The 26,339-nt window shown below is 55.8% G+C and overlaps 2 protein-coding genes across 2 annotated transcripts; one reads left to right on the plus strand and one right to left on the minus strand.

Annotated features, from left to right (window-relative positions):
- The first annotated feature begins 304 nt into the window (after window positions 1–304).
- On the plus strand, window positions 305–13,091 carry LOC139802636 (actin-binding protein WASF3-like). The gene is made up of 9 exons (XM_071757959.1): window positions 305–417; window positions 6,961–7,119; window positions 7,915–8,049; window positions 8,190–8,343; window positions 8,606–8,723; window positions 8,858–9,033; window positions 9,411–9,668; window positions 10,439–10,803; window positions 12,169–13,091. The coding sequence occupies exons 2-9, from the start codon at window positions 6,987–6,989 to the stop codon at window positions 12,324–12,326; spliced, it is 1,497 nt and encodes a 498-aa protein (XP_071614060.1). The 5' UTR covers window positions 305–417; window positions 6,961–6,986; the 3' UTR covers window positions 12,327–13,091.
- A 10,211-nt stretch (window positions 13,092–23,302) lies between these two features.
- On the minus strand, window positions 23,303–25,864 carry LOC139802430 (G-protein coupled receptor 12-like). The gene is made up of 2 exons (XM_071757600.1): window positions 25,584–25,864; window positions 23,303–24,437 (listed from the first exon to the last, which is right to left on the minus strand). The coding sequence occupies exon 2, from the start codon at window positions 24,433–24,435 to the stop codon at window positions 23,374–23,376; it is 1,062 nt and encodes a 353-aa protein (XP_071613701.1). The 5' UTR covers window positions 24,436–24,437; window positions 25,584–25,864; the 3' UTR covers window positions 23,303–23,373.
- Between the last annotated feature and the right edge of the window lie 475 nt (window positions 25,865–26,339).

Consider the following 26,339-nt stretch of genomic DNA (forward strand, 5'->3'; position numbering starts at 1 on the left):
TGTGGGGGATGCTCCCAGCTCCTCAGCTTCTGCAAACCAAAAGCTCCAGGTAGGGCTTTCAGCTGGGACCCAACTGGAGCTGTTGTCCCTTTTTGGGATGCCCTGGGTCTTGTTTTCTCTTTTTGGTGAGGACCAGAAGCCACGGTGGAGGCACCTGGGTCCACACGGGAGGGCAGGGGGTTCGGTGCCGTTCCGGCCCCTCACCCCCGGCCCTCCCGTGCGGACCTGGGCGGAACGGGGCGGAGAATTTGGGGGGGGGTTGGGGAGGGAAGGGAGAGGGGGGGCACATGCGCTGTGCGCGCACTGCGGAGCGGGCGCGGAGAGGCGCGGAGCGGCCGCAGCCCTGCGGGGGCTGCCGCGGAAAGAAGCATCATTCCCCGAGCCTAAAAAAAAAACCCCAAACACCGCAAAACGGAGGTGAGCGGGGAATGGCGTGGGAATGTGTGCCCCCCCCTCCCCCTTAATTTGGGAAGGGGGGAAACGGGACGAAGGGGGTGGATACCCGCATCGCGACCCCGGCGCTTTGCAGCCTTTTTATTGGGGGTTGGTATCTTTTTTGGGGGAGGAGGGGAATCCTTCTGGGGAGGGATCGCCCACCGCTTTGCATCCCTGCCTGGGAAAGGGGGGGAGGGGGTGTCTCCGGACCATTCCGCACCCCTGCATGGGGAGGAGGGGGGGGGTCTTCACTGCTTTGCGTTTTTGCAGGGGGGTCCAGGCCGCTTTGCACCCCTGTGTTGCGGGGGGGAGGTGTTTCCCCACAGCTTTGCATCCCTGCAGGAGGAGGGGGGGGTGTTTCACTTTGCATCCTTGCACAGGGGGTGGCTCCACCGCTTTGCATCCCTGCATGGGGAGAGGGGGGGGGGGAAATCCACTGCTTCACCTCCTTGCATGGGGGTTCCGTCTGCTTTGCACCCCTGTACTGCAGGGGGGGTCCCCTGCAGCTTTGCATCCCTGCATGGGGTGGGGGTGTGAGTGCCTGGCGCTTTGCAGCCTTGCACAGGGAGGGGTCCCTTGTCAGTTCACATCTATTCATTGGCAGGGGGTGGGGGTGTGAGGTGGAATCTTCCACCGTTTTATACCTTCACCTGGGGGCGGGGGGGTGGAGGGAGAGGCTGCTTTGCACCTTTCCATCGGGGGGGGGGGGGAACGGTGGATCCTCAAACCACTCGGCACATCCCGGTGCTCTGGGCCTCTCTTCACCCTGGCATGATGTGGGGGGGGGGGGGAAGTGTGTGTGCTGTCACTCTGCATTCCTGCATGGATTGAGGGGGCTGGGGAAGGGGTGTTACCTGGCTTCTCTGCACCCTTTCAGTGGGGAGGGGTCACCCCTTTCCAGCCTTTCATCCTGGGGAGGGAGGATCCGCTGCTGCTTTTCGGTTTCCCAGCGATGTGGCAGGAGAAGCTGGGCCCGTGGTCACCTGTGGGGAGAAAGACACCTATAGAGCAGGGCTCCTCACCCCCTGCAAGGAGAAATTCAGGGTGGGTGCAGCCTGGTGTGAGGCTGGGGGAGCAGAGGGCAGCAATGCAGGTGGCACCTGCTATATGCATGACCCCCCCCCCCCCCCATCCCAGAGTCCTCCCTGGGGTTTGGAGTTCGGGAGCATCCCCCAGGACAGGTGGAGCTGCTCTGTGGTCATCAGATGCTCTTTAAGGTCCCTTCCAACACAAAACCCATTCGATGATTCTATGATTGGGAGAGGTTGAAGACCCCCCCAGTCTTTGTGTGTCCTCCCAGCCCCTCCAAGCAGGCTGCAGGCAGGCACCCAAAGGTGCAGAGCTTGGGCCTCCAGGCTGGGTGATTCAGCTGCTTCCAGGGAGCTTTAATTTTATTGCTTCCACCTCTGCTGCCTGGTGGTGGTGGTAGTGGCAGAGTGATAAAATACCTCTGGATTAAGATGCTTTTTAGTGGAGTTTGTGGCTGCTTTGTCTGCTGGGGCTGCCTGGCAGCCGGATCCACTGCCGGCCAGGGAGAGCAGGACCTGGATGGTTGGATGGGCAGATCGGTGGTGGCACAATTCAGAATTCATCTTGCAAAGTTCAGTGCCCCGAGGGCACACGCCTCGTGTGCTGCAGCTCCTTGCTTGGAATTCAAAGAGGTTGTTAAAAAAAAAAAAAAAAAAAAAAAAAAAAAGGCGGGGGGGGAAGGGTGTTTTGAAGTTTTGGTGGTATTTCTGGAGTTTGGGAGCATCCCTCAGGACAGGTTCAGCTGCTCCGTGGTCATCAGATGATCTTTAAGGTTCCCTTCCAACCCAAACCATTCACTGATTCTGACTGGGGAAGGCTGAAGGCAGCATCAGAACAGCAAAACTCCATCTGGCAGCTCAAAGGTTAATGTGCCCCCTGCGATTCTGCTGCGAGTGCTGAGCACTGCTGAGGGCTCTTGCACAAAACGCCTGTGATGCAGCTCGGTCCCCTTAATGTCCCCTCCTTTCCCGAGGAGCTCGAAGGGTGAAAAACTCCAGCTGCAGCCTATTTGCTTGGAGCTGTCATCTCTATCCCTTGGCCCAGTTCTGAACCAGAGATGCTCGAGCCTCCATTTTATGGCGGATGACAAATCAGCTGTGGATGCCAAGCTCTTGACAAGTTACCAACAACAGCCCCCGAGCCAAAAGTGTTAAAATATAGGGGAAAAAAAAAAAAAAAAAAAAAAAAAAGCAAGAATGCCTTTTTTTTTTTTTTTTTTGTGTGTGCGTGTGTGCAGAGCTGCTCAACCAAGGCCCCCCCCCCCAACTCCCAGCTGCCCCCTGCACATCCCTGAGCAGAGGGAATGCAACCATCTCCCTGGCCCTAAAATCCTCCATTCCTAGTGGGAATGTTGCCGGCATCCCCGGGCTCTGGGAAGGGAGCAGCCGGTGTCAGAGCTCCGGGGCTGGAGCCGTCGGTCCTGCCGGGTACTCCCCGAGGCAGCGAGCAGCGGGTTTCCAGAAAGCCCCTTGCTGCTCTCCGAAGGTTTCCCGGGTTTATCAAAGCTCCTTCTATTTCCAGGAGAAGAAGGGGGGGTTTGTTCGGCAGCCTCCTGCTCGCAGAAGCCGCCAGCGAGCGGGAGAGATCCTTCTGTTAATGAGCTGAGCACAAAGAAGGAGGGGAGGAAAAAAGAGAAAAAAATCAACACCACAAAACAACAACAACAAAAAAAACCACCCAAACCCAAGGCATAGAAGATTTTTCCTTTGGAGATAAAGAGTCATGAAAAACAACACATGATTTCCCAGCTTGAAGGGAGCTTTTCCCAGCCAAAGCAGAGCTGGGATCTGTGCTGCCGTTCCCAGCAGCCTGGGAAGGAGCATCAGGGCATCCCTGTGGTCCAGCAGAGGCTGGAGAAGGATCACATGTGGCTTCATCCACAGCTTTGGGGGGGTTTTGCACCCCTTTCTCCCTTCAGAGGAGAGGGGTGAGGATTTAGTTTGGGTTGGAAGGAGAGCTGGAGCTGGGGTGGTGGGGGGGCTGGCAGCAGCTTCTGCTGAAGGAAGGAGCTGCTGAAGGGACCCTCAGGTCTCCAGCCAGCCCGGGGGCCACTCAGGGCTCCTCATTGCTGAGAAATCAAATGACAGAACCAAGGAACAGAAAAAAAACTGCTGGAAAAATCCCTGTAAAGAAGTAGCATTTAGATAAAAACCCCACTGGGGAACCTGTGTGCTTTAAAGCAGCCAAGCAGCAGGAGGAGGTTCTCAGCCTAACCCCAAGGTAGATGCATTTCTGGCATCTTCCTAAGGAGGCTTTTAGTGAAAGTTGGTGTTGCAGAGCTCAGCCTGTTGGTGATTTAGAGGCAATTTAGTCAAGTGCTGTTCCTAGAGCTGAAACAGTTTGCAGTAGAAGGGGGAAAGAGCGAAAAAAAAAAATCCTTTAAAAAAAAAATCCAGCCCCAAATGGTGGCATTTGCTAATCAAACTCTTGAGGAATATTTTTAGCTGTGATTTAATGTTGGGTTGAGCTTCTCTGGGAAGCATTTTGCTCTGCTGAAGCCTTGTGAGGGGTGGTGGAGCTGCTGGTGCCTGGGCTGGCGGGGGAGGAGAGCTGCAGATGGCTGGGAGGAGAGGTGTGGGCAGAGCTCCCAGCCCTGGGGTGGGTGAGGAACCTTCCCCAGAGGACACAGGGCACCCATCCCACCCCAACCCAACCCTGGGACCAACGTGGCTCTGCCCCAACCCTCCCTCCTCCCTTAGGTTGGGGGGCCTGACCCTTTCCCTGAGCTTGCAGCTCTGTCCTCATCCATTCTTGGCCAACAGGAAATATTCCTCCCTGCCAGCCAGGATGGGGAGCTGAGACCTCTCAACTCGTTTCACAGGTGCTGAAAAACCACAGCCAAAATCCCCCCAGAGCACTGAGGCTGTAGGTGGAGAAGCAGGGAGAGCATCCTGGGGGGATCTGTGAAGCAAATGCTGAGGAGGATGGTTGGAAGCAGGGTCAGACACTTTCTGGAGCAGCCCAGCAGGGTGAGAAACCCTTCCTGGTGTCCAACCTGAGCACAGACACCGAGGCTGAACACTCCACCTGCCCTGGGTTGAGTTTACCCCAAACTCTTGAAGCACAAGGACAAGGTCACCACAGCCCATATCACCCTGACCTCACTTCAGCACAAGGACAAGGTCACCACAGCCCATGTCACCCTGACCTCACTTCAGCCCAAGTCCAACACTCACCCTGAGGCCTGTGCCAAGCCCAGGGTGCCAGCACCCACCCAAGGGACCCACCTGGGGCAGGAGGCTGTAGTGAGGTCCAGCAGAACACAGCCAGGAGCAGGGTTGAGGACCAGCAGCAACCTTCAGGGTAGGATTAACTGAGCTCAAATAACCTCCTGGGCCCATGGATAGGAGCATGGGGCCCAGGTGAGGCTGTTTAATGCCATCAAGGGCTGACAGCACCCATGGGAAGATGGGAATTTGGTCCTGCTTTGTATGGCTTTACTGGTTGGCTGATGATGCTCAGCTGGGCTGTACTGGGAGAGCCCCAGCAGTGGCTGCTGAGCTTGGTGCACACTGTGATGGCCCTAAACTGCCTGTCCCAGCTCCCTGTGTGCCCAGTTCCCCCTTGGTTGCTTCTTCTGCCAGCCCTGAGTCTCGTTTGAGCTTTTTTTTGAGGGGGACATTAAAAGGCACCTTTCTTCATTTGATCCCAAATGCTGTGCTCAAGCCAGACACCCACCATCAGCTCTTCCACAGGGCTGTCCCTGGTGGCCCCAAGTCCTCCCAGGCCCCTTGTCAGGGGGGTGGTGGCTGTGTCCCAGGAAGATGCTGAGAATGGCTCTTTGTTCCCTGGGTCTAATTACTGGGCAGCTCATTAACCCCGTGCCCTGTTGTCCCACCAGGGACCACTCAACATGCTGGGGCAGATTTTGGGGTGTCACCTACAGCCAACTCAAAGCCAGTTTGGGCTGAAGCTCAGAAAAGAGAGGTGGCACGTGGCCAGGTCCCTCAGCAGGAACCCGGAACCTCCCCTGCAAACCCATCCCAGAATCCCAGATTTTTTTCTCAGCTGGAAAATAACCAGTGGGAGAAAACCTCTTGGATTTTTGGAGGAGCCAGGGACAACACCAGCCCCCAAATCCACACACTGTTTGCTCTGAGCCCAAAGCATCTTGTGACCTTAAAGAGGGTTTTGGGGCTGGAGTGCTTCAGGAGCACAATCAGCTCCACAGGAATGATTTCAAAACCATTGTGGGAGGGTTTTTTTGTGTTGGTTTTTGTTTGTTTGTTTTTTTCCTGGTGGGAACTTGCATTTGCATCTGAAAACCTGGAGGAGCTGATGGTGGTGGAAGTGTGGGGGAGGACATGGAGAGCACTGTCCGGGTGCTATCAATGGGAAACTGTTCTGCCTAATGCTGCCAGGGCCAAAAAAATGTGAAGTCTGCAGATTTCTGGCTGGGTTCATGGTGGGAATTGCTGGCTCTGTCCTCAGGGCCCGGCTGTTAACGGGAAGCTGGGAAGATGCTCTGCCTTCCATGCCAGAGCAGGAAGAGGAAGATGGGCTGGGGGGAGCCCAGGGGGTGAATCAGGAGGGATTTGGGATCTGGGAAGGTTGGTTGTGGTTTTCAGACCTTATCAACCCAATCAAAGCTGAGCCTGGAGGCACTCGTGTCATGTAAGGCCTCCTGTGGCCTGGGATGGGCAGGATGAGTGCTCTGAGCAGAGGGCACGGGGGCAAAACCTGGGCGAGTGGCAAAAGCTGAGTGCTTCCCTTTGTGTTTATGGAATCCCAGATAGGTTGGAGGGACCTTAAAGCTCACCCAGTGCCACCTCTGCCATGGTCAGGGACCCTTCCCACAACCAAGGGTGCTCCAAACCCCATCCAACCTGGGCTGGGACACTGCCAGGGATGGGGCAGCCACAGCTTCTCTGGGCAACCAGGGGCTCAGCACCCTCATCCCAAAGAATTTCTTCCCAAGATCCCCTCTCCACCTCCCCTCCTGCAGCTGGAAACCCTTCCCCCTCATCCCATCCCTCCAGGCCCTTGTCCCAAGTCCCTCCCCAGCTTTCCTGGAGCCCCTTCAGGCACTGGAAGGTGCTCTAAGGTCTCCCCATTGCAGCTTCTCTTCCCAGCACCCCCAACTCTCTCCTCCTGGCTCCAGAGCTGCTCCAGCCCTCCCAGCAGCTCCAGGGCCTCCTCTGGACTGGCTCCAACATCTCCGTGTCCTGCTGGTGTCCCCAGAGCTGGACCCAGCACTGCAGGGGGGGTCTCAGCAGAGGAGGGGGGGACAACCCCTTTGCTTTCCTTGCTGGCCATGCCCCCAGCTGCTTTCTGGGCTGCCAGTTCACACTGAGCTGCTCCTCACCCAAATCCCACTCCTCAGAGCTGCTCTGCATCCATCCTCCACCCAACCTGCAATTGTCCCTGAGATTCCAGGACCTCACCCTTGGCCTTGCTCAACTTCCTGCAGTTTGTCGACCTCCAGGGAGAACTCTGTGCAGTTTGTTGACCTTCATGAGGGTTTCCTCTTTGTTCCTTCCTTTCTCCCTTCCCCAGGGGAGGTGTGAGGCCTCAGCAGCACCATGCCACTGGTGAAGAGGAACATTGAGCCCCGGCACCTCTGCCGGGGGGCTCTGCCCGAGGGGGTGACAAGTGAGCTGGAATGTGTCACCAACAGCACCCTGGCTGCCATCATCAAGCAGCTGGGCAGCCTCAGTAAGTCTGCAACATGGATGGGATGGGATGGGATAGGATGGGATGGGATGGGATGGGATGGGATGGGATGGGATGGGATGGGGGGGACACCAATGGGATGCTGTGGAGGATCTGGGGTGGATTCCTCCAGTTCTAATCACAGAGGAACTGAGGCTACAGGGGAGTCCTGCAGGCTGCAGCCACCCCAAATCCAGTGGGAATTGTCCTGCTAATTAAAAAAGGAGGATGCTCAGCACCAAGCCCAAAGTAGGGATTTGGTGACATTTTTAAGACCCATTTCCTTCTCATGGCTGGTCTGCGGGATGGGGCATGGAATATCTTCACCAGCCAGGTGACCTGGGCAGAAATGAGAGGGTCAGGTGAAGGCTAAAGAACCCCAACTTTTTCTTTGTCATCTTAGACCTTTAGGTGAAGATGTCACACAAAAGTTCTCAGTCCTTGGCTCTCACTGCTGGAGATCAAACCTAAAATAGAGAGAGAGGCCCAAGCCCATCAGGGCTCCCCCTCTTTTCCCCCAGATTCTTCTCCAAAACCCTCTCAGAATAACAAACCCTGTATTTAGGGAGCTGCTAAATTTAGGTGGCCTCATCCAGGGCCAAAAAAAAAAAAAAAAAATTGAAGTCAAGTCTGGGAGAGGATGAGGTTCAGCTTCAGAAAATCCCAAGGCAGGGGATGGAGCCCCACAAAGCTGGGGACACAGATGTGGCTCCAGGGCCACCCCTGCCTGCTGCTGGGTCCTGTGATGGGCACCCCTTGCTGGGCACCCCTTGATGGGCACCCCTTGCCTCCTGCCAGGCAGGCACGCAGAGGACATCTTTGGTGAGCTGTTCAACGAAGCCAACAGCTTCTACATGAGGATGAACTCGCTGCAGGAGAGGGTGGACCTGCTGGTCATCAAGGTGACACAGCTGGACTCTACAGTGGAGGAAGGTGAGGGGCTGGGGCTGTCTCAGGGTGACAACCAGGTGGGGGTAGGTTGGGTACGGTGCTCGGCACCAAACCACCCACCACATCTGGCTGGGGGGGAGGTGAGGACACTCCTCCATCCCACCTCCTTCCCGTGCCCCCAGTTTCTCTGCAGGACATCAACATGAGGAAAGCCTTCAAAAGCTCCACGGTGCAGAACCAGCAGGTGGTGTCTCGCAACTCCATCCCCAACCCTGTGATGGAGATGTACCAGCGCTGCGACAAACCCCCACCCCTCAACATCCTCACACCCTACAGGTAGGCTGGGTGCTCCATCCCTCCCTGGGGGGTGACCTTTCTAGGAGAAGGCACCAGGGACTCCACCCCTTTTGCTCCATCCCCATCGTGTGGGGCACCTGGGACAAGTGACCCCAGGGAGTGAGCGCTGGGCAGGACCTGTTCGTGGTGGGGCAGCAGCTCATGGCCACGATGGTACCAAATTCTGCTGTGCAGGGGAAGGGAGGTCTGCTCCTGGGGCTGATGACCTCCTCTCCTACTTTTCCCACTTCTGCCCCCACAGGGATGATAAAAAGGATGGCCTCAAGTTCTACACTGACCCCTCCTACTTCTTCAACTTATGGAAGGAGAAAATGTTGCAGGCAACAGAGGATAAGAGAAAGGAGAAGCGCAGGCAGAAGGTAAGGAGCAGGCTGGGGACGCGGTGGGGTCAGAGCTGGGGGGGTCACCTCGCTGGTGCATCTTTTGGGGCTGGGTGATGCTCCCGTGGTCTGGAGGAGTTGGAGGTGAAAGCACAGCTTGGATGTGCCCCCAGGAGCAGCGGCTGGTGGAGGATTCCACCCGGGAGGTGAAGAAAGTGAGGAAAGCCCGGAACCGGCGCCTGGAGTGGAACATGATGGCGTATGATAAAGAGTTCCGACCCGATAACAGGTTCTCACCATCCCCCTATCACATGGCCTCATCGGAAGGATCACTGTCCCCAGATAATAGGCAGGTTTTTCACCTTCTGCACCTTCAGCTCACCTTTGCTTTTCTCTCCTTCTCCATCTTTTGGGGTTGGGTTACACGGTGCCCACAGCAGGGGCGAGGTGATAAGACCCACGGTAGCTTCAGAGAAACTGTGGCTTCCCCATCCCTGGCAGTGTCCCAGGCCAGCTGGGATGGGGCTTGGAGCACCCTGGGCTAGCAGGAGGTCAGAACAAAGTCATCTTTGAGGTCCCTTCCAACCCAAATCGTTCTACCATCTATATTTCCATGGCTTTTTTTTTTTTTTTTTTTTTGGCATGTTGTCTCACCCCCAAAACATTCCCCACCCCACACCCCAACCCCTCCTGGCACTACAACCCTTGGCTCTTCTTGTCCTGTAGATCTTACGCCTCGGATGCAGCCGACCACTCCTACCCAGCCAGTCCCAACCACCCTGCTCAGCTGCTGGCCCCAGCATCCCACCCCACCCCAGTGGAGCACAAGGAGGGGGGGGGTTTGGTGGCCCTTCCCCCCCAGGACCACGTCTACCGCCCGGCCCCGAGCAGCCGCCAGAACAGCCTGAACCGCCTCCAGCAGCCCCACGTGCCCCCCGAGGCTGTGCTCAACGGGCCCAGACCACACCTGGTCAAGGATTATGGGTAGGGCTGGTGGAGGGGTGTTCAAGGACAGGATGGAGCTGACCCCCCCATTTCTAGGCTGATGCAGTGGAGAGAAAGCCCCTCTGCAGCCAGCGTGGTCCAAAAGTGCTGGTGAAACCCAAAGCCAGACTAGTCAGGAGTGTTTTTTGGGGTAACCTCAGCCCAGATAAAGGGATAAAGTGGTTGGAGGGGCTCCTAAGCTCAGCTGGCTTCCCACCATCATGTGGTTTATGGCCCATCCTGCCTGCAAAGGTCTCCCCACCTCCATCACCCTGAAACAGAGCTTACACAGGGGGCTGGAGCAAGCCAACCACTGCAGAGCCAGTTGGGTGCCCAGGAGGGGCAATGAGTACCTAGGGTGGGCAATGGGTGCCCAGGAGGGGTGGTGGGCACATGGGATGGGAAATGGTGTCCAGGAGGGGTGGTGGGCACATGGGATAGGAAATGATGCTCAGGAGGGGTGATGGGCACATGGGATGGGCAATGGTGCCCAGGAGGGGTGGTGGGCACATGGGATGGGAAATGGTGTCCAGGAGGGGTGGCAGGCACATGGGATGGGAAATGATGCTCAGGAAGGGTGATGGGCACATAGGATGGGCAATGGGTGCCCAGGAGGGGTGGTGGGCACATGGGATGGGAAATGGTGCCCAGGAGGGGTGGTGGGCACATGGGATGGGAAATGGGCACCTAGGATGGACAGTGGGTCCCCAGAAGAGGTGTTGGTGCCATCATTCCTCATAACCCAACCCATCTCTGCCCTTCCCTTGCAGGCCCCAGCCGGTGCCAATGGCAGAGTACTTCGTGCCCCCTGCTCCCCCACCCCCGCCCCCCATCATCCCCTCAGCCCAAACGGCCTTCGACAGCCCCATCTCGGCACCCCCCGCCCCCGCCGCCCCCCCCTCCTACGCCCCCTCCCCACCTCCTCCTCCTCCTGGTCCCTACTCCGCTTCCCCGCCGCAGGTCGGCCCCATGGGACCCCCGGTGGCCCCCCCGCCCCCTCCCCCAGGCCCTCCGGCCATCTCCACCTCACCAGCCCACTCGGCCTCGCCGCCGGCCCCCGCCGCGGAGCCCCGGAAGATCCCTCTAATGCCCATGAGCGATGCCCGGAGCGACCTCCTGGCAGCCATCCGCAGGGGTGAGCGGGGAGGGGGGACAGGGGACAGGTCCCCAAGGCCACCACCGTGGTGGAAAAGCACCTCTCGGTGGAGGGGAGAGCTGGCGGTGGCTTGAAGGGCTCTTCCAAACCAGGCTGGGGTTCTGGGAAGGTGGCGGGAACTGGGGAGGAAAGAGAAATGCAGCTCAAAGGGAGTGGAGGGAGAGGGGAAACCCATCAGCCAAGGTGGGACTGAGCCCCACGGGGTGAGCGGTGGCTCTCGTGTCATCTGGAGCAGGTGACACGCTCCAAAGCTTCTCCCATTTTGCCTTCCCGCAAAAACCTTTGGGTCAAATGGTAGATCTCACCTTCAAGAAGGTTCAACCTCTTTGGGTGGAGTGGGAGCAGAGGAGGAGCTGCATCCTGTTAGGTTCTGTATCCTGCAGAATCCCAAGTGTTGCTCATCAGCTCCCAGAGCCTTAGAATCACAGAATCCTTGGTTTTGGAGAAGTTCTCTAAGATCCAAATCCAAACTTTACCCCAGCACTGCCAAGGCCACCACAAAACCGTGTCCCTCAGCACCACTCCTGCATGTCCTTTGAATCCCTCCAGCCATGGTGATCCACCAGAACTGTATCCAGCCATGGTGATCCACCAGAACTTTTCAGCCATGGTGACCCACCAGAATTTTGTACAGCCATGGTGACCCACCAGAATTTTGTACAGCCATGGTGATCTACCAGAACTTTTCAGCCATGGTGATCTACCAGATTTATGCAGCCATGGTGACCCATCAGAACTGTTCAGCCATGGTGACCCACCAGAATTTTGTGCAGCCATGCTGATCCACCAGAATTATGCAGCCATGGTGATCCACCAGGACTGTTTTCAGCCATGGTGATCCACCAGAATTTTGTGCAGCCATGGTGATCCACCAGAATTTTGTGCAGCCATGCTGATCTACCAGATTTATGCAGCCATGGTGATCCACCAGAACTGTTTTCAGCCATGGTGATCCACCAGAATTTTGTGCAGCCATGGTGATCCACCAGAACTTTTCAGCCATGCTGATCCACCAGAACAGTATCCAGCCATGGTGATCTACCAGAATTATGCAGCCATGGTGATCCATCAGGACTGTTTTCAGCCATGGTGATCCACCAGAATTTTGTGCAGCCATGGTGATCCACCAGGACTGTATCCAGCCATGGTGATCCACAAGAATTTTGTGCAGCCATGGTGACCCACCAGAACTTTCCAGCCATGTTGACCCACCAGAATTTTGTGCAGCCGCCTTGTTTCACACCATCCATTTAACCAGGGGGGAGAAAGGGATGCTGCCCCTTGAGCCCACCCATGGGTGCTGAGCCCGTCGCTCCTACAACATTCCTCCCTTCTCTCCCGCAGGAATCCAGCTCCGCAAAGTCCAGGAACAATGGGAACAAGAGGCCAAAAAAGAGCCCGTGGGTAACGACGTGGCCACCATCCTGTCCCGGCGCATCACGGTGGAGTACAGCGAGTCCGACGACGACTCCGAGCTGGACGATAACGAGTGGTCAGACTGAGCTGGCCCCGGGGCTGGGCTGGCCTGGACCCCCTCAGCTCCCTCCCAGGTGTGTATAGACGCCTCCCCCAACGTCGATGCCAACTCTGCTCTGGCAGGAGCTTTGCTTTTCCACCCACCCTTTGGGCAGCAGCACCCATCCTTTGGTAGGATGCACCTCGGAGGCAGTGAGAGCAGAAGTTAGCAGCACCTTCGTGTTTAAATGACTTCCAGAAATGCTCTGAAGGCAAATTACTCCATGTTTACACCTGGAGTAAGACCAGAGGCTGACCCTGAGCTGGCTTTGCTAGAGAAGGGCAACCCAGAGGCAGTAGTGCTTTTCCAGATAGGTGTTAAACGTGTTGATGAGAAGCTCCTGGAGAAGAAGCACGGCTGGTGCCACCATCATGGTGAGACCCTGGGGTTGGGGATGCTCTGCTGACAGCATCTGTAGGATGGGGCAGCTCCAGAGGCCACGGGTGGCCAGGAGCCTCCTTCCCTGCAGAGCCATTTGGCTGCAGTCACATAGGGAGAGTCCCCACCCTGCTGCTCTTCTTTGGAGACCACCAAGGCATTGGTGTCCTGAGCCTGTTTCCATCCCTAGGATGAGTGTTCTGGGAGAAAAGCACGAAGGAAAGGCTTGTCTGGGCTTCAGGAAGTGCCACATGTGAGGTTTTCAGGGGAGGAAAGCAAGGCAGAGGTGTCCAAGGAGCTTCTCCAAGCCCAGCTCTCCCTGACCTTAGCACTACAACATTTCAGTGTTATTTGAAAAAAAAAAAAAAAATAGTAATTAGACAAAATGCTGCTTTTAGGGAAACTTTGCACTATGTAGCCCCCAAAACTGTGCCCGTGTGCTTGAGATCAGCTCAGACCCAGGCACTGAGAAGTCCCAAGGCCCCCTCTTTTGTTCCCATATACCATGGAATTTCCTGAATGGGGGGAAACTGAGTCATAGAATCAAACTCACAGACTGGTTTGGTTTGGAAGGGACCTTGAAGGCCAAGGGTTGTTGGGGAAAGGTTTGGAGAAGCTGCAGATGGGCTGCCCCATGGAATAGCTCATCAGCAGAACCCATGGGGACAGGGTTGACCAGAGGAGGCAGGAAGGCTGTCCTGCAGGTGACCAGGAAACTCCTGATGGTTGGTGCTCAACCCCAGCTTCACTTCTGACGTTGACTCTTTGAGATGCAGAGAACCAGCTCCAAAAGCCCCTGGCCAAAGCCTGGTGTCTCCCCAGAGGTGGTGCCTGTGATGGGACTTCCCTGGGCAAAGCAGCTGGGGCTTCACCTGGGACATCCCAGCACATCCTCACCATTTTTCTTCTCAAGGAACTTCCCAGCCCCCTCCCAAGCCCATGTCACATGCCCAGCCCCAAAGCAGATCAGCAGAACCAGAACCTTGCTTGAGGACATCATGGCCCAGCTCTGCCAGGGATCTGAACCATTTTGGCTTCACAGAAGCTGTCCTGGTACCAGGGATGGGGCTGATCCACAGGAGATCTCTCCCCACTGAGATGTCCCCATCAGAGCTCATGGCTCAGGTTTCTTGTGTAGCTGGTGGAGAAGTGACCTTCAGATTCAGCATGAGCTGTAGTCACCCATTTCTAGTCTGACCCTGGTGCTCCTTGCTCTTCTCACCTTGCTCCTGGCAGCACCCCAAGGTGGCCAAGAACCTGGTGACCCCAAGAGCCCCCATCTCATCCATCCACCCCTGCAAGGCCCCAGTTTCATCCATCCACTCCTGCACGGCCAGCTCTGCTGGCAGACCACATCCTCAGTGCCTTGGTTGGAGGGACTTGGCCACATTTGATGTTTTCCAACTTCATTTAGGTTCATTCCTCATTTTTGCCCAGGTGACCCCAACGAGATCTCACACCAGTGAGCCCAGGTCCTGGGTTGGGCTCTGCTCCTGGGCTGACCCAAATGCCCCACACTCAGTATCTGATCCATCTACCCCTCCTTCTGTAGACTCTCCCCAAAGTAGGCCAGGCTGTGTTATGCAACCTCCAATGCCCAGAGCCCCACGTGGGCCGACAGAAAAGTGAATATTTAAATATTTTTATCTAGCCTGGCAGCCATTAAAAACACAATCCAGGTCACAGATGATTGAATTTCTCCTTCTCTCAAGTGTGCCCTAAGTGGGCCGAGGAGATTCTCCTCCACACGAGGGTATCAGGTTCCGTGTCAAAATCCAACATTTCACTGCCAGCAGCTCGTGCCAAACGTTTAATGAGCCCAACTGATCTCCTGAGGGTTCCTCTTGCCATTTTATCTGCTTTCTCCTGCTCACCAATTTAGGGCCACAGATTAAAAGTCATCGCTGTGACTGCCAACAGGGGGAGGTCCTGTCTGCACACAAGCAGATGAATCGGGCCAAAGGCAGCACAAATGAGTCTCTTTGGTTCTGCTTCACATCCTTGAGGTCCATCAGGAGCCTCTTGGATGTTTTTTATCTGGAAAAGGACATTCTGGGGCACCATGCCCATGGCACACCTGGGAAGGCTACGGGAGGTGTGAAGTCTGTTCTCGTGCAAGTTCCATGAAGGTTGGGGGAAGTCTGGCAGTGCCCACATCCCATCCAGGCATTGCACCCTCAGGGAATTCTGAATTCTGAGGGAACATTGGAGCTGCCCCTTGATGCTGGTGGCTCTTAGAGGATTGTTGTTCTGAAAGAAGAAGGGATTGGGTAATTTTTAACTTTCCACCCTGGGCAGAGACCTAGGGAGGAGCAAGCATCACACCCTACAAGAGGCTCTCCTTTTGCAGCTCTTTTATCCTGGGAATATTTTATTCTGGTGACAAATGCTCTTCTCTGGAGAGCTCTCTTCATGCAAGATCCCTCAGATTTCCACCCAGCAATTCATCCATCTCCCTCTCATGAGCCCAAGAGCAGCTTTGCTGAGTCCCCTGGGAGCAGAGCCTGCATTGACTCCTGGGCTCTAGTGGAAGCCAGGATGGAATTTCCACCTTGGAGGACTGGAGGGGATATTGTGAAGGGGCACAGCTGGCAGGAGAACCATGCTGTTTCCTTCTGGATGGACCATGGAGAACCACAGGAAGTTCTGCCCACGGTGGGATGTCAGGAAGGGGAGGGTAGGCTGTTCCTTTCACCATTTTTTCACCACAATTTCCCATTTTCCTGTAGTAGTTGTTACTCAGGGGCAAGGTTGCCTCAGCTGGCACATCACCTTATGGAGAAAATTAATCTCAAAGTAAGGACAAGGACCCTGTCCTGAGGAGTTTACACTTTACAGCAAAGACCATAGAACCTGCACTGCACTTTAGAAGCCTCAAACCTTCACACCCCCATGAATTCCCCCTCCCTGGGGCAGCAGCACTTTGAGGACTGTTGTCCCTTCCTTAGGTGACCCCACCACCACCACCACATCCCCCAGTTGATGGCATTGGGGGGGCTCCTCCTGCCCCTCCACCCCCCTGCAGAAGTGCCTGAGCAAAGCAGGGGAGCACCAGCACTCACTGGGTTTGTCTCTGAATGGGTCCCCATGTCCTCAGGAAGGTCCCCACGTCCCTCGTGCTCCTTGTTCCCACAAGAGGACACGATCCTGGGGTTGTCACCAGCAGCAAGGCTCTTGCTGCAGGAAAAACCTCTGGCAAGAGCTGGGTGGGACATGTTTGGCCACAGACATCTCCCCCAGGAGATGCCACCCAGGAGGTGCCACCTTCAGAGCAGCACCATGAGGTCCCCTCTAGAACAGGCTTAAACCTGCTCTTGGTCACCCCTTTTAGGAACTTGTGAGCCCAAGTGTGGGTGGGATGAACCTTTCCCAGGTGGCTGTGCCGTGGGACTGAGTTGGCCCTGGAGGTTTTTCAGCCCCATGGCAGCTCCAACACTTGGATGTGAAGAAAGTGTTAAGAGTGCAGAGAGAAGGAAACAAAAGAAGAGGAAAATAACCCATCCTTTTAAGTTGGTTGTGGTCCCAGCAGCTCTGTGCAAGAACATCAGGTAGGGAAGAGGAGGAGAAGAAACACATCCACCTCTAGAATGAAGTGGGAGGTGTGGGATGGAGTAGGGGCAAAAAGGAGTTGGATCTCAGGGAAAGCTTTGGCAAGGTGAGGATGGAGAACTTCTGAAGCAGGCTGCAGAGGCTCTGCCACGGGAGGTCTTTGAGATGCAGGTAGGCAAAGAGCAGATGGGAGACCACCTGGGACCCTGGGTCAGGCCAAGGGAGGTGCCCACAGGGTCTCTCTTCAAACCTGGTTGTTTGGAGGTGTTCCTCACCCCTTCCTTCACCATGCAGCACCATGACTTGGGGCTTCATCCCAGCAGACTGCAGCCCCCCAAGCATTGTCCCATCAGCCAGGAGAAGTCAGGTTGTGTTCTGCTTTAGCTTAGTTGCTCCTTTTATGGTTTTGGTGGTGACAATCCAATCCAATCCACAGAATAAATACCCTAGAGGGAAGGAGGGGAAGTAACCCCAGAAAACCAGGACAGGCAACAGCTACTGCTCTGGTTTAGTAGTTGAAAGGCAGCAGCTCCAGCAGCCAGCACCTCCAGACCACTCCTGGTCCCCAGACTGCAGGTGTAAACCATGCTGGTACAATAAAATTTCCCCTTGGGTTTGGGGAAACTCAGTGGATGAGTCTCAAACCAAGCACCACCACCCCAAACAAACAAACCCAACAACTTCCACATGATCTCCAGAAGGAAAATCTGCTCTGTCTCCTTCCCCTGGACCAGCATCACCACCCAGAGAGCCACCAAAAAATGGAGCAGTTGTCACCATAACCACTTCCAAAAATCCTGATAAACCAGTGTTGAAGAAGAGGATGAGGAGCACCTCAGCCCCCACCCCAAGAAGGAGATGGGTGTCCCCCCCTAACCTCTGGAGGTGCTTTTGTGCCTGAAGGCCCCACCCCAGCTCAAGTGTTTCAAGTCCTGGTGATTTCCAGGTGCCCCCGTGTGCTGATGGCTCAGCTGGGGATGTTTGTTCCACAGAAAGTCCCTTCTTGCCATGATGAAACCAACCATAAAATGATTGCATTAGAGACAAGGTTGACCTGGAGCCTGGTGGAGTTCCTGGGATGGATGTGGAGGAGCTGTTGGCTTCCCACTGCCAGCAGGTCCTGTCAGGGCTCCAAAACTCAGCTGGCATTCTCACCCCTCCTCCCCACCAAAGTTCCCTTTGTGTTGAGGTGTTTCAGATCTACCTTTAGTCCTGGACAATGTTCCACACATGGGGCCTCTCTTTGTGTTGCCTTTCAGAGCAGAGCAGATCAGGGAGGAGGAAAAAAAATCCCCACCAAAAAAAAAAAACAAAAAAAAACAAACCCCCAAACAAAACCACACCTCCTTTTTTTCTCCCAAGTGCATTTTTAGGAGCACTGGGGGGCTGCTGGCTCCTCATCCTGGTAGACTTCCATCATTTTGTGCTTGACTTCCCTGGTGGAATCAAAAGTAGGGTGTTCCTGGTGTGGGTTGATGCTCGAGTGTTGCTGGCACTTTCCTCCCCTCCACCTTTGGCTGGGCCAGGGCTGGGATTTGGTGTCTCCTGTCAGGAGAGCAGAGGGGTGGCAGCTCCTTAGTGACTCAAGTGCCTTTTCTGGAGGTCCCCATTGCATGGCTGAGGAGCACAGGGCCTCCTGGGGCAGCTGGGGATGGGCAGAGCATTCCCAAAGGTTTCAGGTGCTCAGCCCATCCTCACCTGGATGGAAACCTGGACCTGAGGTTTCCACTGGGATTCCTCCTCCCCTGCACCCAGGGCTGCAGACTCGTGGCTGTGCAGGGACACTTTGGGGAGCAGCTTCTGCTTCAGTCTTGACCAACCGAGGAAAAGCTGCGTGGGGACAGTCCCTGAGAGGCTGTAGGAAGGGGACAACCCTGTCACTACTTACCTGTGGGACATAAAACGTGCTGGAGGGTTTGTTTGCTCCAGGATGTAGGCATTGCTGCTGTCATGGGATGAGTTCAGGATGGAGAACCTTCCTTCTCCTCCTGCTCCACCTCCTCTTCCTCATCCTCCTCCTCCTGCCCCAGCCCAGGGTCTTTGGGCAATGCCAGCTCCTGTGACAGCACAGGAGCCACCTCTCTGCCAAGTTTCCATCCCCTTCAGAGTGAGGAGGAGCATGAGCAGCTCTGGGGAAGGCTGCCAGCTCCAGGACCATTATTTTGTGGGATGTTGAAAGAGAACCATTTCCTGCACCTGGGCTGGGAGCACCTCAGGCACCCCAAAACCTGGGCTACCTAAACACAGCAGCTACAAGCCCAGGAGATCTCCTCACGTTGTGCTTGGTTTCCTGGGACCAGGAGACACCATTCCAGTGGCACTTTGTGCTTGGTTTCCTGGGACCAGGAGACACCATTCCAGTGGCACTTTGTGCTTGGCTTCCTGGGACCAGGAGGCAGCAGCCTGGTGGCACCTTGTGGGTGGCTTCCCAGGGTGCTCAGCACTGGTGGAGCTCCTGCAAAAGGCTTATTTTTTCATCCTGGCAGAAGTATTAACCCATATTTCCTTCACCTGGTGGCTTGGTAGAAGGAGGTGGCAGGGGCCAGGTGTCACTCCTATAGGAGGGTCACCCCTGAGGGGCCCAGACTGGGTTTCCATTATTCTAGAGCTGACATTAGGAGAAGAAGGAGATGATGTTCTCTGTCTTAAAGGGTCCTTTAGCCATGTGCAACTTAGTCAATAGGTGAGTAGATGTTGCTGCTCGTATCTCTCTACTGTCCCCAGTGGCTACGTGTGAACAAGTGTATTTCCTCCCCAGTGTCGTGGGTTCTGCCTGTCGTGACAGTGACAGAAAGGTAGGGACCACCTCGGTGGCAGCACGAGCTTTCTGCTGTACATTTGTAGAGAGGAAACCCAGGACGACCCCAAGCACCGCTTGTAATTACATTTGTTCCAAAAAAAAATGTCACCTTAACCCCAAACTGTTGACACTTTATGCATGTGGTAAATAAAAAAAAAATAATTTTAAAAAAAAAAGGAAAAAAAAATAAAGATTTTAAGAGGTTCAAGTAGATTGAGGGTGGAGTTTTTGGGTTTTTTGGGGGATCCTCCTGTGGCTGTTAGGGGCCAGGGCACAACTGGGACCTCCCAACAAATCTTTCTTTGGAGCTCTCCAAGCTCAATTCATCCCCTGGGGGTTTCATCCCTGGCCTCCTGGGGAACCAGAAGATGGGAAAGCCTCCAGCTTTTAGCATGGAGGCTCCAGATGGTAGAAACTGTTCCTTCCCAACCCCTCCAACTCCTGGCCTCAACCAGCTCCTTGTGGTTGGAGTGGAGCCTGAGTTGGAAACCCCACAACTCATCCTCACCTCCTTCCAGCTGCAATAAAAACCCAGACACAGAGCATGGCACAGACTTGGGACAGGAGCCCAGAGCTTCAGAGATTTTAATTTTAACACCCCGCCCCGACCACCCCCCCATTTTATTTTTTTTTTTTTTTTCAATATCCTCTCGACAAATCACTTGAACATTTTTATTTACAGTAATAAAAATAAATTATTCTTACAGATGAATGTATAATTTTATACACCAGAGACAGTGCAATAACAGCAGCCATTCCTTTCACTCCTTCCTAAAGTGCATCGAAGGGGCTTGACCCAACCATCACTGAATGCCCAGTGGACATTTTCCTTTGAGCTCAAGTTAATGAAAACCCTTCCATCAAAAGAAGCTGCTGGGAGATGGCTCTGCCCCCAGCAGAGCAGGTAGGATGGGAGGCAGGACCATGCTGGTGCCCACAGAGCAGGACCTGACCATGGGCCACCCCCCTCTGGATGAGCTTTGCACCAGGAGCTCATCCCCCCTACCCAGCTGAAGGTTTTGTTGTGTTCCTCATCCCACCTGGGTTCTAATCCTGCCCTGCTCACGAGGGGCATCAGCAATGAGCCTGCTCCTCATCGTTCTCTACATGGTGTAGAGGAAGGGCAGGGCCAGCACTGACCTCTCATCCTTTGCCCGACACTGCCCTGTTGGAAAAGAGCTTTTCCTGGGACAAATTGATGTTTTCCAACTCACAGCTCCTACCATAAGGTCCTAAACCTTTTCCTGGGACCTCAGCACCTATGGAGACCCCGTGCTCAGGCACCCAGGCTCCTGCCCACCATGGAATGTGCAGGAACAGCCTTGGCTGAGACACAACTACACTTGACATGGAGTGGAATTCATGAAGGCAACAATTACCCTGGGGAGTTGGAGACAATCGATTCCCATCTCTCAAAGGCAGGGACAAAAGACTTTTGGGAGCATCCTTTCCAGTTTGGGTCTTCTCATTGACCATTTAGACCTCTCGTTATTCCAGTGGGAATTGGGATGGGCATGGCCACCCCACCGAGAGAACCTCACCTGGGAAGGAGGGGAATTAAGAGGAAACACCATGTGCCTTGAGCAATGAATCCTGGCAATTAAAAATGAACCATTAATTCATTGGGAACAAGTCAGGGAGCTGGGGATGCTGGCCAGTACACTTCAACACAAGTGATTACCAAGACCAATGGCTTCTGAAGGACCTCCCCACCCTAAATTTGATGCTTTGACAAGAAAGAGGTACACCACCCCCTCCTGATAACAGCAATGGTTTCTTGGGGGGTTATTTAAAGTTTAATTAACACCCGTTGCTTGAGATGAACGAATTGTGGCTGCCACCTCAGGACTGAGACCCTTGAGACCTTTACTGCTGGTTGCTGAAACCAAGGTGGCTAAAAAGAGACCTTCTCACTGCTCAGAGTCCCAGACTGGACAAAATGGAAAGGGAAAAACCAAGAACCCTAAGCAACTCTGTTGGTAGACTCTATATTATATTAGATTTTTATTTTTTTTTAATTTCTGAGTTGGAACCTGCTGGACCAGGAGCTGCACAAGCTCCTCCCCATCCCTAGAACATCTCCACACAACTAAAAACCCTGGTGCAGCTGCAGTTCTGTCCCACCCCACCCTGTCCCTGGCCTTCCCACAGGGTATTTGAGGGATGTTTTCTCTTTTCTCCTCCTTTCCTCCCCTTTCCTCATCCCCTCAGCTAAACAAGTCAACCACCACCACAGGCAGCACTCCAGTCCTACCTTCTGCTGAGAGGACACCAAAATCTCCCCAACTAAACACCAAGCAGCCTTCTCCAAGCAGGTCCAGCATCCACCTGGAGTGGCCACTGAGGAAATGGGAGGACACCCTCAAATTTCCATCTTGTGCTTTGCAAAATTATCACCAGCTGATAAGCTCAGGGATGACACCAGTGGCTTTTAGAGACCTCACCTTCCCTAAGGATTTGGGACACAGGAATCCCAGGCAGAGGGAGGCTCACCAATACATTCAATATTTGTCACTTTGTGCTGAGACAAACCCTGTGCCCACCACCCCCTGCCCAAGGCATGCAAAAGAGAATGGAAAAAAAAAAAAAATTAAAAAAAAATTAAAAAAAAAAAGAAGAAAAAAAGAAGAAAAAGAGGCTGACCAGGGTTGGGTTCAAAGGCAGAGCAGGAGCTCAAGGCCCAGGCAAACTTTGGCAAGTCAGAGCTTTCTCCTGAGCACTGAGGAGTCAGAAACTCATTGCACTGACCCAGAGACCAAGGACCCAGCCATAAAGTGGCTTTGTGCCCACTGCAGCTTCCCAAAGCAAGACCATTTCTGCCTTCCACCACCCAGGTTTAAGCTGTGGCTGCCCCATCCCTGGAAGTGTTGAAGGACAGGTTGGATGGGGCTTGGAGCAACCTGGGCCTCTTGTGCAGCAGAACCTTCTCCTGCCTTGACGAGGGGCAGTTTGGATGCTGGGGACCACAGCATCTTCCTCTAAAGCAGAATAATGTGTTTAGGACCCCAGATTTAGATGACAGGAGATCTGCTGCAGCCACTGAGCTGTTCCCATGCCTGGCCCCAGAGCAGTGCCCACCAGAGGTGTTTCACCCCCAGCCCTGCCATCTCTCAGAAGGTTCCTTTTTTTCCTGCTTGCTTTTTAAGTGAATGCACTGATCCATTCTTGGCCAAAAAACCCAACCCCACCAAACTACAAGATAAAGGACACTTCATCATGGCCTGGCCAACACCTACAACCACATCACACAGGACAGGAATGGGAAGGTACCAGAGCTTCTCTAACGAAGCAAATTAAACTTGGAACATCCAGAAGAACACCAAGACTTCTTTCCTGGGGACCCCAGGACAAACCCCATCCCCAAGTCAACTATGGCTGGGGGAGCACATCACCCCATGGCCCTTCCTCAGCCTCCCAAAACTTTGGGGTGCAGGACACCCCATACCCTCACCACTTGCCCACCTTGAGCCCCCACCCTGCCCCCAGCCATCTTATTTTTTTAACTTTTGAGGGTGGTGGGATGGATTTCCCAGGTTTCCCCCCCCCATCCCTACACAGCCCCAAAGAGCAGCTGTGCCCTAAAGTGCTTTTTGCCCCGCGGGGGGGGATCTCAAAGTGCTTCACAAACATCAGAATAACAAAGAGGCATCACCTATGTGTCCTCCCTCCCCAGGTCACTTCCACCCCTCCTCCAGCTCCCAGAACTCTGCCCCCTCCTCCCGCTGAGCTGGTCCCCCCCCCCCATAAATTATTGCATAGCATCGCAAGACCTGATTTGAGGAGGTTCGGGGGGGCCCGCCCCACACAACCACCCCACTCGTGAGGACCAGCCCCGCGGGGGGGGGGACCCGACACCCACTACCCACCCACCCACCCCCAGCTTCTTTGGCCTTCCCCTGGCTCCTTACCCCGAGAGGAGACAAACGCCATCGGATGGAGATCCTCTGTTTGTTTTGTTTTGTTTTTTCTTTTCCTTTTTCTTTCCTTTTTTTTTTTTTTTTTTTTTTTTTTTGGTGTTTTGTGTTTTTAAATAAAAAATAAAATGTGTAAGAAAATAACATTTCTAAAGGAAACCATTCTCATTCTATCCTTTCTCTCTTTCCTTCCCCCCCCCTCCTTTTTTTTTTTTTTTTTTTTTTTTTTTTCCCTTTTGATTTTTTTCCCCTCTTTCCGTGGAACAAGATGTGCTGGCAGCCGGGGGGCGGGGAGGTGGGGAGGGGGTGTTTCTCCCAGGTAGGAAACAACAACAACAGAGAGGAAAAAGAGGAGGAGAGCAAGGGAGCTCGTCTGGCTCGGCGCTCAGTCCTCACACATCGCTGGATGTCCTTGGTCTGGAGGAGAAGGTGGAAGGGATGCACCCGCAGCACGCCAACCACAGCGACTTCTGGATGTCCGGGTTCCTGAAGGCGTAGATGATGGGGTTGATCAGGGAGTTGCAGGTGGCCGGCAGGGCCAAGGAGTAGGTGTAGACCACGGGGTAGGTGGAATCGGCCACCAAGGAGTAGATGGCGAAAGGGATCCAGCAAAGGGCGAAGGTGCCGAGGATGAAGGAGAGGGTGGAGAGCCCTTTGCGGGTGGAGGTGGCCTGGGCCGTGGCGATGAACTGATGCTGCACGGCGATCTGCTGGGCGTGCCGGAAGGCGATTTTGCAGATCTGTAGGTAGAGCTGCAGCATGAGGGCGAAGAGGAGGAGGAAAGTGACGGCCAGCACCGCCGCGTTGTCCTTGGTGACGGGCCGCAGGATGCTGCAGGAGCTTTGGTCCCTCAGGCAGTTCCAGCCCAGGATGGGCAGCAGCCCCACGCCCAGGCACAGCACCCACATCAGCAGCACCATGGCGCAGGTGAAGCCCAGCGTGCGCTCGCTGTGGTAGGTCAAAGCGTTGTACAAGGACAGGTACCGGTCCACCGTGATGGCCAACAAGCTGCAGACCGAGGCGGAGAAAGCGGCCAGGAGCAGCCCCGCCGCTCCCAACTCCGCCGCTTCGCTGGGCGGCCGCAGGAGGTACCGCACGGCGAAATTCACCACGAGCCCCAAACCCGCCAAGAGATCGGCCAGGGCCAGGCTGCCGATCAGCAGGAACATGGGAGCCCGCAGGCTGGGGGTGTAGAAGAGGACGGCCAGCACCAGAGCGTTTTCCCCCGCCACCGCCGTCCCCGTAGCGCACAGCGCGATGTCCCAAGGGCTGACGGTCCCCGCAGCCCCCCCGGGACCCCCGGGTCCTCCCGGTGTCGCCGCCGTTCCCGGCCCCGCCGCCGCCGTCTCCGGTGGCCAAGCGCTGGGCTCGGAGGCGTTGCCCGGCCCCGGGAGCCGCTGCTGCTGCGGCTGCGGCTGCCACGGCTCCCCCATGGCGGGGGGGCCCTGCAGCATCGCTGGGGAGAGAGGAGAGGGCGCGCTGAAGGAGGGAGAAGGGGGGCACCGGGATGCGGGGGGAAGCGGCGAGCCCCGCACCCAACCCGGGGACACCCGCTCCGAGTCCCCCTGCGTTCAGCCCCAGCAGCCCCGCACCCCCCCGCCGAGCCCGTACCCCCCTTCCGAGACCCGGGAGGACTCCACCGAACCCCCCCTGAGCCCCGGGGGCTCCGCACCGAGGCTTGGGACCCCCGCCACCGAGCCCCGCACCGAGCCCCGGGAGCTTCGCACCGACGCTCCCTACAGAGCCCCGCACTCAGCCCCGCGACACCCTCACTGACCCCGGCACCCAGCCCCGGAACCGCCGCACCCATCGCCCCACCGATCCCGGCCCGAGCCCCTCCCCGGGTTCCGGCCCCTCCGTCCCGGGCTGCCCCCTCAGGACACCGCTCCCCTCCATCCGCCTTCCCCCATCCCCCTCTCAGCTTTCTCGAAAAGCAGAAACCCACCCCCCACACCCACCCCCGAAAGCCCGGCCCGGGGTGCTCCTTTCTGCCCCACACACACCCCTGGCCGGGGGGCAGCCTCGCCGTTTGCTCCCGCTCCCCTCCGCGGGCTGAGGCCGAGCACAACTCAGCGCACCGCTGCTGCCAGCAGCCTCCATGCGCGCTGCCCCGCGCAAGATCCGCAGGCTCTGCGCACCCCGGCCGGTACCTCCTCCCTTCCCCGGGGCACCGCTACCTTTTTGCTGCCTATTTATAGCTCAGATTCCCCCCCCCCCCCTCCCCTCCCACCCTCCCTCCGCAGCCCTTTCTTCTTTGCGTGCGGCGAGTAAAAATAAATACTATTAATAGGCCGGTCCTCGCATGGATGCGGAGCCGCCGAGGAGGCAGCGGGCAGGGGCAGCCTGCGGTAACTTTCTCCTTTCTCCCTCCCTTTCGTTTCCTCTGGAGAAAGCTGCTGCAAGATGCTCCCAGCTGCTGCAAGATGCTGCCCTCCTCACCGCCATCCGCCTTGCAGGGTAAATCCCCCTCCCAGCCGAGGTGGGAAGGTTGGGGGGGGGGGGTTGGTGGTGAAGGGGGTTCTGCCAGCAACCCCCCCCCCCCCCCGATAAGATCCCCCCTTCCCACACGCAGCCCACCCCCGGGGGTTGTTTGGCTTTTTACCTGGCTTTAATGCTCGAGGAGCAGCTGGTTTCCCCTCGTTTTGATTTTTTCTCCTTCCCAGTCCTCCCAGTCCTGGGTGCTGAGGCTCATTCCTCGGCGAGCATCGCTAATAACCCCGTTGGCAGGGAGCTGGCATCGCCTTGCACTTAATATTCCTGCCCCATTGGATCTGCTGATAAATCTCAACTCTGACGTCAAAGTCTTCACTTATATTCATGATCCAAGGCTGTGAATCAGAGGCGCCGTGAGCGGAATAACAACCAGGGGCTGCTGGTTCCCAGCTCCACCGTAGCCCCATCCCCTCCCTCCCTCTTTCCCTCCCTCTCTCCCTCCCCACCGGGACCAAGGGACGCGCGTTCCCGCGCCTTCCCACGCGCTCGTCCCCGTTTTCATTCATGAGCTTTCACGTAATAATGTCACCCACCCACCCACCAAGGTCGGGGCCCTCCGCACCCGCCTTTTGCTGATGGAGTTTGGGCACCTGCCAGGCTGGGGCAAGGTTTATTTTTACCTCTCGTGGCGATGCGGGGATGGGAAGTGAGGGGATGATCCAGCATTGGGGGGGGTTTGGTTGTCCTGCTCCTCAAGGACGATGCCCAGGGACAGCAGTGCCCGTCCCCCTGCACCCCAGGGGGGTGCAAACAGGTTGAAAATGGATGCATCCCCTCCAGCACCACCACCATGGGGGAAAAAATCCCACTCCTGGAGCCATCACCCTGCAAAAAAGCTGAGATGTGGGGGATCAAGCCCTGGGAG

The sequence above is a fragment of the Heliangelus exortis genome, chromosome 14 (assembly GCF_036169615.1).
Source record: "Heliangelus exortis chromosome 14, bHelExo1.hap1, whole genome shotgun sequence".
In the NCBI taxonomy this organism is placed as follows: Eukaryota; Metazoa; Chordata; class Aves; order Apodiformes; family Trochilidae; genus Heliangelus; species Heliangelus exortis.